This window comes from Neofelis nebulosa, chromosome 16 (genome assembly GCF_028018385.1).
Source record: "Neofelis nebulosa isolate mNeoNeb1 chromosome 16, mNeoNeb1.pri, whole genome shotgun sequence".
Classification (NCBI taxonomy): domain Eukaryota; kingdom Metazoa; phylum Chordata; class Mammalia; order Carnivora; family Felidae; genus Neofelis; species Neofelis nebulosa.
In genome coordinates, this window is record NC_080797.1 from 39,518,304 (window position 1) to 39,537,101 (window position 18,798).

Genomic DNA, 18,798 nt, shown 5'->3' on the forward strand with positions numbered 1-18,798 from the left:
GCCGGGCGCTCTTCCCAGAGTGGGGACCAATTCACCCACTGACGTGGGGCTCTCTGGGAGCAGGGGTCGCCTCACCCTCACCCTCCGGACACCGGCGCGAGAGACCTCAGTCAGCTCTTTGCCCTTCACCTCCTTTATAGCGGTAGAACACCAAAGAGGGAGGAGGGGCTTGGCTTTCGCTGGCTCTGCTTGAAAACATCATGGCTTTCTGTTCCATACGGGAGGAGGGGGGCGCAGAGGGCTCAGCCCGCGGGGCGACTTTGGTAAAGTCCCTGGTCTTTTGCTGCATAGACGAGGCTGGGGTGAGAGGAGGAGACACCGTCGCGCGCGGCGAGGTCCCTGGCTGGAAGGACCCGAGCCGGACTGTGCGCTACCTCGTTCCACCACCAGGAGGCGACTGTTCCCTCTGGCTTTTTTTTTTTTTGTTTCCTTCCCCCTTTGGGGAGGCTGGCAGGGCGGGCGCGGGAAGGGGGGCAAAAAGGAAAAAGGGTGTAGTGTGGGGACGCAATAGGTGAAGCGAGATCTAGGCCTGAGGCCCTCGGCAGAGGGCTTCCTCTCTCCCCGCCGGGACTGCGGCGCGGCCGGGAGGATTTCGGGACCCGGGTCCCCTTGACAGAAAACTGGGGGAGAGGGAAGGTTTCGCGGCCCAAGGCAGCAGTGAAAGCAGTGGGAGATGTTCCTTTCCCCCACCCCGCCAGGGAACCCCTGCCTCTCCGTTCGGAGGGCGAGGTCTTTTTGGAAAACACGGCTGCCTTCCAGGCATGCGCACCACCCCGGTGGGGGGCCAGACTCCAGAATTTAACATTGCAGTGGAACTGGGTCGGGGCGGGGGGCGGCCGAGCCGGGTTAACTGCATAGATAGGGACGGCTCCGAACTCTCTCCCCCGGCCCCCAGATGGACGAGCCCGGAGTTCCCGAAATTCCCGGAGGGACATACCAAAGCGAAAGGGAAAAGGGAGTAGGAAAACTAGGTTTTGTACTTCCCGATCTCCCCGCCCCCCACCCCGCCCCCTTCTCCGCCCGGGCGCCCCCTGCAGGCCGCGGTCCTCAGCACGTCTTCAGCACCTGTTGGAGGTGGAGGCGCACGTCGGTGGCCGTCTCCCAGGGCACCACGCCGGCGCGGAAGGCGCTGGGCTCGGCCTTCTGCGCCTCTTGGATCAGGCGGTGCATGGGGTAGCCGCGGCGCGGGAAGGCCACGTCGCCGCCCGCCAGCAGCCCCATGGGGCAGAAGTCGTTGGCGCCGTCGCCCACGTAGAAGAGGCGCTCGAAGTGCACGCCGTCGTGGGCCCGCTCGCGCAGGTAGTCGCTGAGCACCTTGTGCTTGCACATGTTGGCGGGGCAGCGCGCGCAGCTGTGCGTGTGGAAGGGCCGCAGCGCCAGCAGCCCCCGCGCGTCGGGCCCCGACGGGTTGCTGAGGATGCGGCGGAACAGGCCGTGGTGGCCGGCGGCGCGCAGCGCGCTCTCCACGCCGAAGGTGTTGGCATCCGAGATGAGAATGACCTCGAAGCAGGAGCCCTGCTTGGCCACAAACTGCAGCAGGTCGCTCATGCCGGGCGACAGGGGCAGGGCCTCGTAGATGGCGCGCAGGTCCCGCGGCCGCACGCCCTGCTCGCCCAGGTACTGGAAGACGCGCTGCATGTACTCGTTGTAGAAGCCCTCGCGGTAGGTGGCCCGCAGGCTCTCGGGCAGCCGCTGGCCCGGCGCGGCGCGCACGATCGAGTCGTCGCTGTTTTCGTCCACGATCGTCTCGTCGAAGTCGAAGGTCAGGAGGAAGCGCGGCGCGCCCTGCGCCGCCATCCCGCCGTCCTGGGAGCAGGGGGGAGAGGAGCAGGAGGAGGAGGAGGAGGGAGCAAGCGAGAGGGGGCGCGGCGCGAGCCGGCCGGGGAGAGGCTGGTTAGCGGGCCACGGCCAGAGGCGCTGGCACATCCAAGACCTGAGGAGGACCCAAGGCTGGTTAAGCTGGGCGGAGTCCCCAACGCCGCCGCCCTCTCCCCAGCCTTCCCTGCCCACCCCGTCGGCACCTCTCTGCGAACTGTGCCGGGCGTCTGGCCTCAGAAGACCATCCTCCTCCGGACCCCAGGAGGGCGTCCTTGGCACCTGTCTCTGCTACTCTCATCTGGGGCCACTGAGACTTAACGGGGTCAGCTTAAAAGAGGGGAAGAGCAGCTTCCAACGGGTCACTCCTTTGGGGAGGTTTCTGGACGAGGCCGTTCTGGAGGCTCCCAGGGACCCCGGTTGGTGGTGTGGAGTCCTCTACGCACCCTTCTTCCCTGACAAACACAGGCAAGGGAGGCTGGGCGTTCATCCCACTGAACCAGCCTCCTCCTTCCCTTCTTGGGCCGTGCCCCCTCGATGGGACTGTGGACAATAAGGAGCCAGGCGCCAGGGAACACTGTTGGTATCATCCAAGGCATGTGGATTGCGAATGCCAGGTCCTTGAGCCTCGATAGGAGCTAAGGGCTGCCAGAGAACTGAAGTTTAGCTCTTGGAATAACCAGGCCGGCGAGGTGACCCAGGACGGCTCTCTGGGCGCTGTGGCTAGCGGGGGTCCAAGGATGGGACACTGCTTCTCCAGGGAGTTTCTAGGGCCCTGTGCTGACAGCTCATCGTCACTAATCACTTGCCAATTCCCTGGGAGGAACACGTCAGCGGGTGGGGTTTCTGCCAGAGTCCGAAGGAAGTGGGCACCAAGAGAAGCAGTGGGGCCTGGGGAGGTAGGAGCTTCCCGAGCCAGGCTGCGACATACCTGGGAGACAGGTGAGGGAGAGGAAAGAGAGCAGTGTGGCTGAAAAGGCAGAGGGGAGGGGGAAGGGGGCGGGCGCCTGGCAGGGAAGGAGAAGGCTAGGAGGAGGTCGAGGAGGTCGTGCCAGGGGAGCCTAGAGGCGGACCGGACAGGGAGACAGAGTGGGGATGGGGGCTCCAGGAAGTGGGGGCCTCGGGCCAGCGTCCCCCACCTCCAGAGGACATGGGAGAGGATAGGGGACAACAGGGCATATGTGAGGCACAAAGAAAGGCAAGCAGATGGAGACCGCAGAAGCCCTCAGAGGCCTGTCCCTGCCACCTTGCCTGCCCGCCGCGGTACATGACCGGGTGGCAGAGAGCAAATCGCGTGCAGCTTCAGAATATCCCCCACGCTGCCTTTCTCCCGCCTGGCCTCCCACCCCCGTTAGTCCAGACGGGCCCACTCTTCCTTCTGGTTTCTTCCTAAGTCGCTCTCTGATATTCCTGTGATGCTTCTGGCCCGGCCCGCCTTGTGAAACAGAAGTCCAAGCTCTCAGTTTCGGAGCTGGGATGTGAACCTAGCTCTCTGCCTCCCTGTTAGAACTGTCCCTTTGAACTCGTCCCTAGGGTCACCCTCTGGTCTCACTGACTTCCATCTGGGAGTCTCAGGGGCCCCGGATCCCTGGAGTTGACGATGTAAATAAAGCCTCAGGCCCCCACACCTGGGATGGAAATTTCCAGGGATTAGTGGAGGCCCAGGAGAGACGAGGATAGGCCAGAAATGGGCTGGATAGGGCTGCTTCCACCGCAGCAGGGGAAGGGGGCTGAGGCCTCATCCTGAGAAATCCCCAGAGGGACCCACTTACCCTAGACAGGCATCGGAGGCCAGCAACTGGAAAACACCCACTCATCGTTGGTGCATAACCCTGGGCACCGCCTGCAGGGACTCTGTGGGGCCTCCAGCCGTCGTCCAGAGCTCCTGACAACCACACAAGGTCTGTTGGAGGGTGCCCGCAGCTAGCTTTGTTTCCACCATGAATGATGGCCTGCTTCTGTCTCCTCTGCTGAGGATGAACCACCCCCAGGGGCTCCGTAAAAACCCCTCAAATAGACACAGTTCTCCCAGGCGGCCAAGCCCTTGCGAGACATCGTCTTCACAACCCCCCCGGCAACATTCGAGAGGTTAAAGGTGACATTATTGGAGACCCAGAGAGAGGTTAACCGACATAAAGGTCACTCACTGTAAGTGGCAAAGACAGATCGCGAAACGAGAACTTGGCGTCTGAGGTGAACGTGCCCCAGGCTGTGCTGTTTCCACGGGGAGCCTGGTTCACGAACTGCTGGCCACAGCCTTGCGTGCTCTCTGCCCTTAAAGGGGGAGGGGCAGGTGACCAGGCTCATTGTACCACAGGTGGCCGGGGGTGGGGGCAACAGGACCCCTGGGCATCACAGGTGATCAGAGACTGGCCTCCCTGGTGCCTTCAGAGCTTGGCAATCGGCCGGGAGTCAGTTTGGAATTTCTGCGGGGCTTTGCTGTGTGGCTCTGGGGACACGGTTTAGCTTTGTGGGGGTTTCACCAACTCGGCTACAGAGGATGCCACCTACAGCTCCCACTGCCTCCCCATGCCCCATCCCTCCGCTCTGCCCCTGGGGTTGAATGAGCGACTAGAAGAAGCTGGGCCAGATCTGGAAAAATATTGAGAACCCACAACTAGCCGCGCAAAGGAACAAGTGTCTGGCTGGTTGCTGCCCTCTGGTGGTGACAGCGGATGACACTGGAAACCCCTGACTTTGTCAAGGTGACACTCACCCCAGATCATCCCAGAACATCAGGGAGAACCTCTTGCCCCCAAGACAGAGACTGGGACATCCCAGCAACAGGACACAGGTCAGAGGGACAGGCCGTATCACCTCGAGCCACCCCAATCCCACCCCCCCATTCCCGAACCGTACGTGCCCTGAGCCCTTATGACAGGGATGGATGTGGGTCTCAGCCTTTCCCTTAAGAACTTTTAATCTAGGAATTGGGAAAGGCAGCCGAAGCCGAATGGGGCAGGGGGCAAAAAAGGGAAGCGGTTGGTGGGGAGGGATCAAGAAGATGGGGGGGGGGGAAGGGGAGGGAGGCATGGGGACGTTGGAATGGCATGTTTTGGAGGATGGGAGGGGTGTCCCCAGGCCCTATCTGGAGGGAGTTCCAACCTTCCAGAAGCCTGCCTGATATCCCGTGTCCGTCCCCAGGCCTAGTGCATTGGAGGAGAAAGGTCAAGGGATACCCCTCCCGTGGTAGAAACAAGCAGGGTCAGACACAGACACGTGCCGCGCCGGGCACGGGGAGACAAGTGAGCGGGAAATACAAAGATACAAAGAGAACACAGGCCGCTCAAGCAGAGAGCAACTTTCATCCCATAGAAAAGGGTCTCCTTGTGTCGGTTGCCCCTTGTTTCTCTTTCTTCAAAAAAAAAAAAAATTTGGTAGAATATTCTACCGATTTTCAGTTGTGTACAAAACTTATGCATCAGAGCAAATGATACATTTCATCTATTCAGGGAAAATGAGTTGAATATTTACTGTTTGGTGAACTGCCTTCGTTTCTTTTCGTTCCCCAGAGCAGAAAGCCAGGCATCCTGGGTTTCTTCCCCCAGAAGCTGAGCAGGGCCAGGCAGCCACCCCCCCAACCCCCAACCCTTACCCCCACAGCAAGCAGAGGGTCCCAGGCCCTCCTGGGATCTCATTCTCATGACGTTCAAAAACCGAACTCACCTCTGGCAGCTTTGTCCTAAGTGACCAAATTCTTTCGTGGTCACCAAAAAGAGTCCCTCAGAGAAAAGGGAGACGGGGTCTCTGAGCTTCTCCAGATGGCTAGAGCAGAGAGAGGAGAGAGGGGGTTTCGTTAAGGGTGGCAGGGGGTCCACATTCTAGTCCCCTCGAAAAGCGGCGCCTGCCTACCCGATTCTGTATCAGATCGCCGGATTCCTCCTTGCTCCCTCCTGCCTTTTACAACAAATGCTTATAGATGACATTTGTGGGAATGGGGTGGCAGATGGGGCAGGGAAACAGGCCCCTCTTTGGCATGGGCCCTAAGTTTGAAAGTCCCCTCTTAATGAATGGGTGGAGCTCACAGGACAGGCTTTGGGGACAGTTTCCCCCAGGAAATGTGCCGGAGAGGGATGGGGGTGGGGAGTGAGGACCCTGGAGATATCATAGTGACAAGCCCCCTGCCCAAGACCGAACCTTCTGGTATCAATCACTAGGAATTGGATGTCACAACTAAGCTGAGGTTTTCTCCCTTTCCCAGGCAGTATTCCCAACGTCACCATGGTCTCTTCCTTCTCGCTACCACCAGCAGCAAATAGGAAAAAACCCGAGGCCCAGAGAGGTCAAGCTAACATCCTGGAGGTCGCACGGCGTCAGATTCAGGATTAGAACTTAGGAGTCCCTGGTGGCTCTTGGGACAGCGGCAGCCAGAGAGCGTCCCCTATCGCCCCGGAGACCCCCTTGAGCTGTGAGCTTACTGTTCTGACTAGCTGGCGTGATGACCTGTAGCCCCGGTGTCGGTGCAGAAGCTGAGACCAGGAGCCTCCTCTGGGCTCACCCTGCCTGGGTGGACAAGCTGGAAGGGGATCCTCAGTGGACAGGGAGGTGGCAGCTGCCGGTGGAGTGGGGGGAGAGATATTTTTAGAGGTGGCTGGAAAGCAGGCACTCTGGCACACCCCCAGCTGGCGGGTGCTTCGCTCCAATGCGGGGCGGGGGGGGGTGCGCAGCTCGGGGAGCCCAGGGGGGGCTCGTAGGTGGCGGGGAGCAAGGGGGGGCACAGATTCCTTCGCTTTGCCCGAGTAGGGGACAGAGGGCTGCCCGGGCACGAGGTTCCCGGGGTAGCAGGAAGAAGGAGGACTCATTTCTCCGCTCCAGGGGCTCCCCCCACTGACACGCGTGAAGGAGCGCCCTCAAACTCCACACAGCCCCCACCCCGCACTGGGACCCCAGCCCTCCCCTATACCTCCGGGAGCGCAGGACTCACGCGGGGAGCGGCGGCGGCAGAGGTCTGTCCCGGCTTAGTTTGGAGTGCAAAGAGTGGGGGAGAGGGGCTAGCTGAGGTATCTGGGCGCAGGATGGGCTAAGGGGTGCTTACGGGAATTGGAGGGGACGCGGTGTCTTGTCCACCCCCGGATTTCTGGGCTCCGGCTCACGAGTCCCTCCAGTCCCGAGGGGCCGTGGATGATGTGCGTCTGGGCCGTCCCCTCCACCTGCCCCCCATCCCCCCCCCCCCCCCACGGGCTGCCGCCGCGTCCCCTTTAAATGCCCGGGAGCCGGAGCCCGAGCCGCGGCGGGCGCTGCGGCTGCCGCAGCACCCGGGCCCACCGCAGTCCCCTCACGTCACAAGCGACTGTCCAATCACAGCGGTGCCGGTGCACATCAAAGGGGCGGGCCGCCCGCGGGCCACGCCTCCCGGCTGCCCGGGAGGCTCCCGGAGCCGGAGCGAAGGTGGGATTGCGCGCAGGGCGGGGAGAGGGCAGGGGAGAGGGCAGGGGAGGCGGGACGGAGCGCGTCCCTCCCGAGGAGCGTGGGTGGGGGACACCCTCGCTGGAGCGGCTGCGGGGCTCTACGTGAAGCCCCGCCCGTACACCCAGAAGTGTCAGGGCTGTGCCTCCAGGGCGCTGAGCCCTGAGCTTTGCAGAAATGCACCCCCACGCCCAGCCCTCGTTCCCTTCTTCTCTCCGAAGCCTGGCGGTAGGTACGGCTTGACCCAGCCCAGGGAAAGCAGTTCCTCTCCCACGTGCGCGTCGCTCTGTCCTCCGCGCGCGGAGTCCCAGCACCTCGCCTCCTGGGACCCTTCCCCCGTTACAGGTTACGGGGGATGGCCGGGAGAGAGACTCTCCCACTCCCCCTACCCCATAAACCCTGATTTAAGGACCCAACTGTTTGCCCTTTGCAAGTGATGTTGTAAATAAAAAAACCCGCTTTCGAGAGTCCGTGCCTAGCCACGCTCCCCTGCTCCCCTATCCCCGACTGCCCTGCAGCCGGATGGTTGAAGAGAAGATTCTGTTTTGAGAGCAGAGAGCTGAAACTTATATATACTGAGAACGTGCTCTGAACCAGACGCTGTACTAGGTCGCTGCGCTTACGGTTGAATATTCACAACAGGGGAAATTATTTGCCCCGGTTCAGACCCAGGCACACCTGGCTCATGGGGTCACAAAGGAAATGTGTGGATGCAGAGATTAGGCGCTGCCTGGGTCTAACCGCCCCCCCTCCCCCACCCCCACCCCGCCCCTGCTCCATTCCTCCAAGAGAGCCAGCAGATGCAAAGGCCCTGTGTGATGTGGCATCCGATGGCGCTGGAAACCAGAGAGGGAATGCGGGTCAGCAAGGAATTACCCTGTGTCGGGGGGGGGGGGGGAGCTGGGGGGTACATGAAAGAAGCGGACAGATGTGTGCCATGTTTCCACATACACAAAGGAGAACGAATGCTTTACAGCTGCTTAAAACCCTCGACAGTGACTTCTAGTGTCCCAACTCTGTCCCTGGCTTGCTGCTCATGCCTCTGTCCTCACTACCCACCCTTTCTTCCAGCACTCCGGCACACCTGATCTTTCCTGGGGACCTCTGTCCTCAAGTACGCTCCTGCCCCATTTGCTGGGCAAGTCCAGCCTCTCCTGGAGCTCCTTCTGGAGCTCCTTCTTTTTTTTTTTTTTTTTTTTTTAATGTTTGTTTATTTTTGAGAGTGAGAGAAAGCGTGGCGGGGGGGGGGGCAGAGAGAGAGAGAGGGAGACAGAGAATGACGGGAAGCAGGCTCTGTGCGGACAGCAGACAGCCTGATGCGGGGCTCGAACTCACGAACCGTGAGATCACGACCTGCACCCATGTCAGGCGCTCAAATGACTGAGCCACCCAGGCGCCCCCTGAAGCTCCTCCTGAAACTGACTTGTGTGCTTCCAGAACTTGTGGTTAATGCCGTCAGTATGTTTCCATGTGTCAGTTCGTGTGATCCTCACCACTCTGTGAAACCGCTCCTTTCGCTGTAGGGAGATCAAGGCAGGAAGAGTGGAGCTGACCCAGCCGGGGAACGCTGGAGATGGTCTTCCAGCCTGGTTGTCTCAACCATTACCCCACGCCTTCTGGCCTGTAAGCAACAGGAAGGCGGAGACCACATTTATATTATTGGTTCTACCTAGTGCCTCGTTTGTGTCTGCTCGGTTGTTGAATCTCCTCGCTACCAAGTCACTCCAGTATCATCCCCATTTCACAACGGGGAAATTGACACTCAGAGAGGTCAAATGGCTTGCCCAGGGTCACATGCCCCAAGGAGGTACCGATTCAAACCCTGATCCTGATGTAATTAACAGCCCTCTCAGCTATTTCCAGATTCACTGCTGGGGTTGGGGCTGGGGCTGGGGGTGGGGTGGGCGGGTAACTTTTCTGGTGCTTACAGTAAGCGAGTTCTTACTGCCCACCTCTGCCTGCCAGCCACGGGAGAACCAAAACTCACAGGAGCCACGTGCAAGGCGCCTTTGTGGAATAAATCTAGAAACTCCCAGTTCCCCCTACACGGAACTTTTTCGGACACAATCCTGCCTCTCTTAAACTTTCCCCCCTCGTTGTGCCAATGAACACAGTTGGGCGATTGGACAAGCCTCCTCCCGTGGGATTCACCTTAGAACTCTCTGGTCAGTGAATTTGGCAGAGAGAGCTTGTGGGGACAGGGGACTCTGGTGAACCCTGATTCAGGTGGCCAGGTACGGGGCTTTCCAGGTGGCCTTCACAAAGAGGGTGTGACTCTTTTTTTTTTTTTTTTTCTTAATTCAAACTCTTGTGTCTTTCAAACTCTCGTGTCTGACTTGCAATAGATCTCTTCCAGGGAGCTGAAGAGGGCGTGACTCTCGCCTCAGGTTTTGGTGTCACAGCCAGAGAGGCCAGGAATCCAGGACCAGGGACTCCAGCTCTGCAATAGACCTGGTGGGGGGAGGGGCCAGGGCTAGAGGGAGGGGCCGATCCTACACTCCACCTGCGGGAAGGAGGATTTTGTGCTGGGCACGTAATCAATCCCCACGACAACCCTGGCAAGATGGGTTTTTAATATTCTCCGTAATACAGGTGAAAAAGCAGAAGCTTGGGGACATTAAGAAAGCGCCTTGCCCAAGGACGCTGTGTGGCAAGTGGCGGTCAGCCCAGATGTTCAGGTCTGCACTTCTCTGTAGAAGGCGGAGGGCCTTCAGTGACCTGGCGCCGGACGCAGGTGGGCTTAGCGCAAGAGGCCCCCGGGAGCGCCCCCTTCAGGCAGTTCTGCGAGTTCTGTTGTGGGTCCCTTGGGTCTAAGGCGTTGTGCTGGGGGGGGGGGGGCGGGGGGGGGGGTTAGGGACCAGAGCCGAATACATCCTCTTTCAGGTCTCTTGTCTTCTTCCTAGCCAGGAATCACTAGCATTGATGGAGGGCTCGCTGTGCGCCAAGCGGTGTTCTAGAAGCCTCAGCTCTGTTCCTGCTCGCATCAACCTAGGACCTGTTAGCCCGGCCATTTTACAGACGGAGACAAATGAGGCACAGAGTGGTATGTAATTTGTCGAAGGTCACAGAGCTAGGCAGTGGCGAAAGCAGGATTTGAGCTCAGGCAGTCAGCTGCAGGGTTCCTTTTTTTTAAGTTAGTTAATTAATTAATTTGTTTGTTTGTTTGTTTAGAGAGGGGAGGGCAGGGCAGAGAGAGAGAGTGAGAACGGGGCTCCGTCTCATGAACAGTGAGATCATGACCTAAACTGAAATCGAGTCCAATGCTCAACCGACTGAGCCACCCAGGCGCTCCCCGTGGGTGCTTGCATTCATTCCGTGAGTATTAACTGTACCAGGCACTGGGAGATCAGACACTGAGGAGACATGGACCCTGCCCTCAAGGAGCTTACAGTCGAGAGAGGAGACGGAGACCAGCCAACAGGCCTTCCCGAAAGAGTGGCGGAGAACAGATCTGTTCTACCTGTGACCACCAGGGCGATTCTGTCGCGGACTTCAGCAGGTAAAGCAGCTGGGACCTGAGGTGCCTCCGGGAGAAGGAGGAGACTCATAATCCAGGGCTCAGTTCCCCCAGGGGTGCCCCCTTCTGACCACTCTCCTTCCCTGTCCCACCCCAACTCCTGCCCTTGCTGTGGCTGCTGGCTTCCCCTCCTGTCTTTCCCCAGGTCCCCCTCCCCAAGCAGCCTGGAGACACTCCAGGGCAACCTTCTCCCCACCCCAGGCAGTCCCTCTCCCACAACAGACTCACCCCTACAGGGCTGTTGGCTGTCCCCGCTCAGTAAGCAGCGAGGATAGGGCATCAGGAGACAGTGAGAGTGCAAACACCCATTCTGCTACCTGGGACACACACACAGCAGGTGGAGTGAGAGAGTAACCCCCCAGGGTCCCCTCTGGGCCAGGAAGTCCTTGCAGTGTGACTCAAATCCCACCTGCTAGGGCACTTCCTCTCATTTCGCCTCTAAGACACCTTCCCTCGGGGTAACGGCTATCGGAGACTTGAAATACGCCACTCCAATTCCTTCATTTTTGCAAATGTCACATTAAAGTGAACAAGGTGATTTTGCCTCTGCCTGCTTCACGTCCTTGGTTACTTCTTGCATCCTTGTCCCCCTCCCTCTGTGTAATAACCTTCTTTTGGACTTACAAATGTGCTACCGCAGGCCCTTTGCACTTGCTGTAGCCTCTTTCCAGAGGACTTCCTAGCCCATCGATGGCCTCCCACTGAGTTCAGGGCTCAGCTCATCTGTCACTCCTTTTTTTGTTGTTTTTAATTTTTTTTAACGTTTATTTATTTTTGAGACAGAGAGAGACACAGCATGAACGGGGGAGGGGCAGAGAGAGAGGGAGACACAGAATCGGAAGCAAGCTCCAGGCTCTGAGCCATCAGCCCAGAGCCCGACGCGGGGCTCGAACTCACGGATGGCGAGATCGTGACCTGAGCTGAAGTCGGACGCTTAACCGACTGAGCCACCCAGGCGCCCCTCATCTGTCACTTCTAAAAGGAAACTGGTCCTCCCCAGACACCCTCCCTCTCCCACGGAGATAAGGACCTCTGATCACACACCTCCACAGCACCCTGGCCTCTCCTGGCTGGTTAATATCTGCTTCCATTAGACTGTCAGCTCCACGGGGACAGGCACCATAATGGGTTTGCTCCCATGGTGGTTAGGTGCTGGGGAGCACCCCGTGCACGCCTTGATCTGGAGTAGCTGCTCAAAAAAATATATTTGTGGCCTGAATGACTGCAGGATTCCCAATCCAGGCTACTTGTGTGGGGTGTGGCCTTAGGCCTGGAATGACACCAAGGCTGGCTTCCAGGCTTAACCTGGGTCGTCTGACTGGGAGGAGTGGGGGATGTGCTCACAAAAGGAAGGACCAGTAGCTAAGGGCTCCAGGGAAGAATCTGTCCACCCTCAAGGCAGGTCTGTGCTGGAGAAGAGGCACCGTCCAGAATCAGGTCCAGCCAAAACGAGAGCCCCTTGTTTTACCAGCAAGCTTTGTAACTTACAACACACTGTCTGCAATTCACATTATTCTCCTGATGCCGGAAATGGGTCCGGGAGAGGTTAGGTGAGTCCAAGGTGGTGAAGGCAACACCCGAATGCAGGTCTTTTGAACCCAGCCAGCTTTGCCGAGGCCAAGTGTACAAGGAGAGAGGATGCGTTGCCAGCCAGCAAAGATTCCAAGATTCTGGCCTTCGGGCCATTATTTTTGACTCTTTCTGGGGTTTTTTATTCGTTCACGTAGGCGTGCATTCATTCATCGGTTCGGGAGACACATGCTCCAGTCGACCGCTGCCTTCGAGAAGGCCATAGTCCAGTACTGGCCTTGGGAATCTGGGGTCCATCTGTGATTGGACTGAGCTTATTATAGATAATTTTTGCGTGTTTACGTATAACTGTCCATTTTTCACATAAACTTTCAAAAAGCTTCCATGACTCCAGCCGTCCTTCCCTCCCCGCTCTGCAAAACGTTTAAGAATCACCGGCTAACTCGGTATAAAAGGACAGCAGCCCCTGTGCTCGTCAGTCCGTCCCGCCTGTTTGGGTGACGAAGGCCCCAACACATGACCACGTCTGGTCCAAGTGATAAACCTGCTGTCTGGCCCGCATGACTCACCCAAGGCGCTGCCGACCTGGGACAGCTGCTCTCAGCCAGCGTTCTGGGAAGAGAACCGTATAGAAACACACACACACACACATACACACACACGTGCGCGCGCGCCCGCGCCACCCCCAGCTCTAAAACGGCTCCTGACTCCAGGAAGATACTTTGGTTTTTCCCTCCCGTATGAGCAACAGCTGCCCACGATGGTGACATATACTGAGGGCGTGTGTGTGTCAAACACTGTGATGCCTAGCGCCTCGTCTTTTTACATCCCCACGGCAGGCCTCCGCGTCTAGGAACTTGCCCAAGGTCACACGTCAGGGGAGAGGTGGGGGTGGGGGTGCGGGGGCCGAGGAGAGCAGCAGGTGTTCATGATCCTTCGGGGCTGAGCCCACACCCTGGTGTCCACACCGTCATGCCCGCGCCTCCCACGCTGTACCAGAGTCGGTCTGAGTGACCAGTGGCGCTGGGCAGAAGCCAAGGCCCGGCTCAGCCGGTGCGGGTCAGGACAGACGACGCTTTATCTTAGGCGCTCTCTCTCACTCTCTTGCTCTCCCCTCTTTCTGGATCGCTCGCTCGGCCGCCAGGCTTCCCCACGGGGGACGCTCCCAAGGCAAGGAACTGAATTCAGCCTCGGGCCAGCAGCCAGGGCAGACCCGGCGACAACCCCATGAGTGAGTTTGGGCGCAGCCCTTCCAGCCCCAGTCAGGCTTCGAGGTGACTCGGCCATCTCGTCGGGGCACTTGGAGAACTAAACGCTGGTTTTCAGCTGCTGACTTTTTGGGGTGATCCGTGACTCAGCAATAGAGAACCAGAAATACACCTGTAAACACAATTGCTATGGTTCTCACGTTCTATTAAAGGAGGCAGACCGTGGAAGGAAGGAAGGAAGGGCGGGGGGAGAGAGGGAAAGAACCCAGTATGTCAGATAGCAGGAAGTGCTATGGAAAAAAATAAAGCAGGGAAATGGTGGCGGCGGGGGGGGGGGGGGGAGCTTCGATTTAAATAAGGTGCCTAAGGAAAGTCTGACGGAGAAGGGGTCAGTTAAGCAAAGACCCGAGAGAGTGAGAGCTATAGAAATCTGAGGGGAAAAGAGAATCAGGCAGCACGAACAGCACGTGCAAAGGCCCTGGGGTGGGAGCATGTCTAGATCACGTGACCCGCCCAGGGCACCAACTTCGTATATTTTGCCACTGGATTGATTGTCCTCACCAGGCCTGTCTTGGGCCATCTCATCCTGTGGCCTCCAGGAGTGGGGAGGTGGCCTGCTGAGCCCCCACTGCTCTCTTCTTCTCTCCCTTGACCTTGGCTCCATGGCTGTGGTCCTGGGAGTGGGTCTCAGGTTCTCAGGACGTGGAAGTGGCCGCACAGGCAGATCTTCCCAGCCTCCAGGCAGGGCGGGTGACCTGGGGCAAATCCAAGCGAGACGGCAGGACAAGAGAAATGATGGAGGAAATGTGATTTGGACACACAGATACTCAAATTTCAGAGGTCCTCCACTAATTTATGGGGCTGACTGGTAGAAAAATCTAACTCCAATCCTACTGCTATAGTTGTAGGTTATTCTTTGCCATTTTCCTTTTTTGAAGCAAGCAAAATACAAAGCGTCTCCGTGTCATAGCAGAAAGTGCCCCAAACCGCCCATTTGATATGCACACTCGCCCTCCTTCTCAGTGACAGATGTTGCTTGTAAGTGACCCATGGCCTGAGGACTCCCTCTTTCTGTGCCCTCCTCCTCCTCAACCCAGGGATGCCTGCCATGTCCTTTCTGCGTCCTCAGAATCCCTCAGGGCTCCCCACAAGCAGGCCCATGGCCATAGCCACCGTATTTTCCAGATCAGGATGGACAGATCAGTGCAGGAAGCCTGAAGTTACACACAGAGGGCGAAGGGACAGAGCCTGAAGACGGGGTTTCCTGGGACAATCAAGGGCACAAAGTAGCAAGTCTTTCTCCAAGAGACCCACTCATCCCAGGGGACAGAGGAATTGTTTATTTACTTAGTCATGTATTCTTTCAACAAATTTTTCATGAACCAGGACTGGCCTTTGTTCTGGAGGAACAATATAAGCAAGACAGAGTTCCTGCCCTGGGAGTGCTTACAGTCTGCTAGGGAGACAGACAAGGCGCATCAGCAGGGGCCTAGTGATTCTGGTGAACATGGGAGGGACATCCAACCCAGTTCAAGGGGGAGGACCAGAGGCGTGTATATGTGTGGTGATGTCAGGGGAAGATTCCATGAGAAGTGCTTTCTAAGTCAAAGCCAAGACCTGCAGGATGCATAGGAGTTGGATAAAGAGGAAAACTTTAAAGAGGGAGAGCTCGTGCAAAGGTCCTGAGGTCCGAGAGGTGGTAGAAAGGGCAGAAGACGGAGGGTCTTGTGAGCTTCTTCCCTAAGGGCCATGGGGAACCGCTGCAGGTTTGGAGCGAGGGGCTGACACAATCACATCTGTGTTTTAGAAAGATCACTTGTGTTGCTGTTACTGGCTGCCCCTCCTTCTTTTCATGGCCCTGTGGCTGAGCAGGGTGGCCTTTGGGGAGACCACAGCCCAGGCCAGCCCAGTTCTCAGAGTGTCGGGAGGATGATGGCAGGCTCTTCTCTTTCCTGTCCCCCCTACCCCGCCCCAGCCGACTTCAGGGTCAGGTTCTGAGATCTGCTATATTGGGCTCCCGTGGGTGAGGCTTCCATCCCTCCTCTGGCCACATCAGGCCAGCTTCCCCCAGGATTGAGGGGTTATTTGTATCTTCAGGGTGGCAGGGCCTCCTCCCCAGAGGCAAGGAACCCAAGATAACAGGGCAGCCTGGGAGCTGTTTATGAAAAGGCAGCGTCGTAGGGGGTGGGCAGGGCCCGCGGGCACAGTGACTGCTGCCATAGATATAGCAACTGGGGCGGGGAAGGCCGTCTAAATTACAGCTCCCAGAATAGAGGGGCCCAGAGGGAGTGGTGGGGCATCCTACCAAGGCAGCTGGCGTCCTGCCAGCCATGTCCAGGCTCCGGGCCCTGCCGCAGGCAGAGGTGGGGTGGCCACGGGCCCGGTGGCCACGAGGTGGAGCCAGGCGGTGGCGCGGAGGCTCCTGGGGGTTGGGAGAGAACCAGCCTGGGTGACCTTCGGGAATAGTGAGGGTGGTGAGGGGAGGGGGGAGGCGGGGAGGCGCCCGCTTGCCTGCCCCTGGAAGAGACTCACCGTCACACCCCTCCGTGGATATTTCACTCAAGTGTGCGATACGGCGAAATTAACGAGAACGGCGGGCATCCTCATAGCCGCTATGGTCCAGGAACCGCTCTAAGCAATAATGTGCGTCAGTTCCCCCTCCCGGCTCCCTGTGACGTAGGTATCATTGGCCCCATTTTATAGATGAGGACACTGAGGCCCACTGAGGCCCAGTATGTGCCAAGTGGAGCTAGGGAGTGAAAAACTAAGGTGTGTGAGCCCAGGTTTGTCTGACTTCAAAGACCAGGCTTCTGAGCCAGGGAATCTGTTCGAAACCTTAGCCTCCCGGAGTCGGTTTTCTCACCTATGACGTGCATCACAGCCTCTTGCTCTGGATCAGCCTCCCAGAGCTGTAGGGATCACATGGGGACAGTGTGGTGCGCTGGGAAGAGCTTCAAGGCCGGAGGCTTGGCTGGACTCTGTGCCATGCCCACTGTAGGCCTCTGTTTCCTCCTCTGGAAAATGGGGATCATCATAGGTAACCCACAGGGTCTTCTGAGACTCTAATGGGAATATATATGTGTGAAAGTACTCATATCTTTGAAGGCAGATTGTAAATTAGAAAGTGCCACATTTCAGGGGCGCCTGGGCGGCTCGGTCGGTTGAGCGTCCGACTTCGGCTCAGGTCATGATCTCGCGGTCTGTGGGTTCGAGCCCCGCGTCGGGCTCTGGGCTGAGAGCTCGGAGCCTGGAGCCCGCTTTGGATTCTGTCTCTCCCTCTTTCTCTGCCCCTCCCCTGCTCGTGCTCTGTCTCTCTCAGTCTCTCCAAAAATAAATAAATGTTAAAAAAAAATTTTTTTTTAATTAAAAAAATAAAATAAAATGAGGAAGCATCCCTTTGATCATACTTGGTAGATATTCAGTTTTCCTGTAAGTTAAAGCAAAACACATCTACATTCTTTTTTTTTTTTTTTTTTGGTGAGGATTTGCTGCCTTGAAACTGTATTTCTTCAACTGCTGTACCTAAGGTGCTGATTTTCAGCTGAGACTGAGGACCACCCCCCCCCCCCCCCGCCCCATCCCCAAGTCCCCAACACCAGCTGTTTCCTGGGCTGGGGGGGGGGGTGGGTCTTGGTACAGAGACATAGGTTTGGACAGGATGACTCTTGCACCGCTGGCTCTCTGAGCCTCCTGCCTTCCTAGGTGTGTTACTTAATGTTGTTCAAGATCCTCTGGCCCGCCCCGGCGGGGGGGGGGGGGGGCGGGAAGTGCTGCAATGAACCTCAGAGACCGGAACTTGCTGACTCATGAGGGGAGCCAAGGGCAGGTTAAGGGCATTGAGTCCCGGGAAAGGAGGCGACACCCGTCAGGCAGCCTCACCATCACTCTCCTCCTGCCTGACTGTCTCCTCTCTCTCTCTCTCTCTCTCTCTCTCTCTCTGTGTGTGTGTCTGGGGTGACCAGGCAGCGTGCAGGCAGCAGGGAGCAGGGAACCACGCCTTGCACTTGCTCATCCCCAGCCTTTCCAGGGCCGGTCTTCCCCTCCCCCCCAGGGAGCCTCACCGTCCACGTGAGGAGCTGGTTCAACGTGGCACCTGTACCTCCTGGTGGGATGTGTGATCGAGCTGGTTACCGCTACTCACCACACGGTGAAATCCCACCGGGATGTAGCTGCCTCCCGCCGCCGTCCGCGAAACCCAAGCTCTTGGCCAACAGGAGCACCCGCTCTATCCTAGGGAGGATTCTCTGGAGAGTCACTGAGACAGACCGTTCATGCACTCATTCATTCAACGTTTGCTTGCTGCTTACCTACTGCATACCTGGGACTGTTGTAGCTCACATCTGATGGGAGAGGCAGCCAACAAGTAAACATATTGAGTGCCAGATGACGGTAGGTGTTATGGGCAACGTAGAGCAGGGAAGGGTACTGAGTGGGAGGGAGGGGTGATACTTAATCAAGGGCAGTTGGAAGCCTTACTGATGAGGTGTGGGGCCCAGTGAGGGATTCAGCTGTGCGGATATCTGGAGAAGAGCCTTCCAGTAGCGGGAAGCCAGTGTGGGCTTGGAGGTGAGTGAGGCAGGTGGAAGGATGGAGGTAGGTATTCCCTAGGGAGGGGGTATTCTCCCTCTGGGGAGGGAGGGGGGAGGTCTCTAGGTTTGAAGGAGGGACGTTTAGTGCTGTAAAGATTTTCCTAAACTCTAACTCAAGCCCCTCAAGCCAGTGGGTTTAATGAAGCTGGCTTAGGCGTTCAGGGCCTGATTTGCTGCTCCTAAGACTCTGACCTCATGTCGAATCTCCAGGGAGCGTGGCCGCGCTTCCTTGGAAGGCAGTGCCTCCTGAATTCCTTCCCTGATCCGCTCTTCCTTCTGTCTCTCCATCCCCGCCCTGTCCCGCTCCCTGGCATCCAAGGATGGCCTACCTGCCTGCCCACCTGCCTTGACCCCTCACCCAGCACACGCCTGCCTTATGTCCTTACCGCTTCTTCTGTGTCTCTTCTCTCCAGCTATACAGAGAGCACGGGTGGGCGGGACTAGTGTTAAACTGCTTGGAGCTTCTTGTGCCGGGCTCCTCAGAGGTCTCCATAAATACGCTCGAACTGATCAGGACGCGGATGTTCAAAGGGGACACAAGGGCTCCAAGCAGACTTCTGTGCACAGCAGGCTTCCCATGGACTTGAGGGATGGAGGGGGGGGGGCGGTTGGAGTTTACCAAGCACTGGGGGTATCTGGGGCCCCCACTGGGAGAGTTGAGCTGGAATGCCTTCTTCCACCTTGAACTTGACCATCGGGATGCTAAATTCCTGTCGCCACTAGGATGTTCCAC

General features: G+C 57.9%; 1 protein-coding gene and 1 long non-coding RNA gene across 17 annotated transcripts; one reads left to right on the top strand and one right to left on the bottom strand.

The window, feature by feature from the left end:
- Positions 1–117: 117 nt before the first annotated feature.
- Positions 118–7,000, bottom strand: PHOSPHO1 (phosphoethanolamine/phosphocholine phosphatase 1). Of its 13 annotated transcripts, none has more exons than XM_058705823.1 (7): positions 6,851–7,000; positions 6,234–6,367; positions 5,482–5,580; positions 3,963–4,089; positions 3,588–3,700; positions 2,625–2,746; positions 118–1,933 (listed from the first exon to the last, which is right to left on the bottom strand). In XM_058705823.1, exons 5-7 carry the CDS (start codon positions 3,630–3,632, stop codon positions 1,048–1,050), a joined length of 1,053 nt encoding a protein of 350 aa, XP_058561806.1. In that variant the 5' UTR covers positions 3,633–3,700; positions 3,963–4,089; positions 5,482–5,580; positions 6,234–6,367; positions 6,851–7,000; the 3' UTR covers positions 118–1,047. The 13 variants fall into 13 exon arrangements, with proteins under 13 accessions (XP_058561806.1, XP_058561807.1, XP_058561809.1 ...); XM_058705824.1 differs by having other exon boundaries at positions 3,588–3,718; XM_058705826.1 differs by lacking the exon at positions 3,963–4,089 and having other exon boundaries at positions 3,588–3,718.
- Positions 7,001–7,096: 96 nt separating this feature from the next.
- LOC131498516 (uncharacterized) lies at positions 7,097–11,701 on the top strand. 4 transcript variants are annotated; one of them, XR_009255451.1, is made up of 3 exons: positions 7,097–7,203; positions 10,125–10,264; positions 10,393–11,701. It is a non-coding gene; the product is annotated as an uncharacterized LOC131498516 (long non-coding RNA). The 4 variants fall into 4 exon arrangements; XR_009255452.1 differs by lacking the exon at positions 7,097–7,203 and adding an exon at positions 8,836–9,955; XR_009255450.1 differs by lacking the exon at positions 7,097–7,203 and having other exon boundaries at positions 9,976–10,264.
- Positions 11,702–18,798: the final 7,097 nt, after the last annotated feature.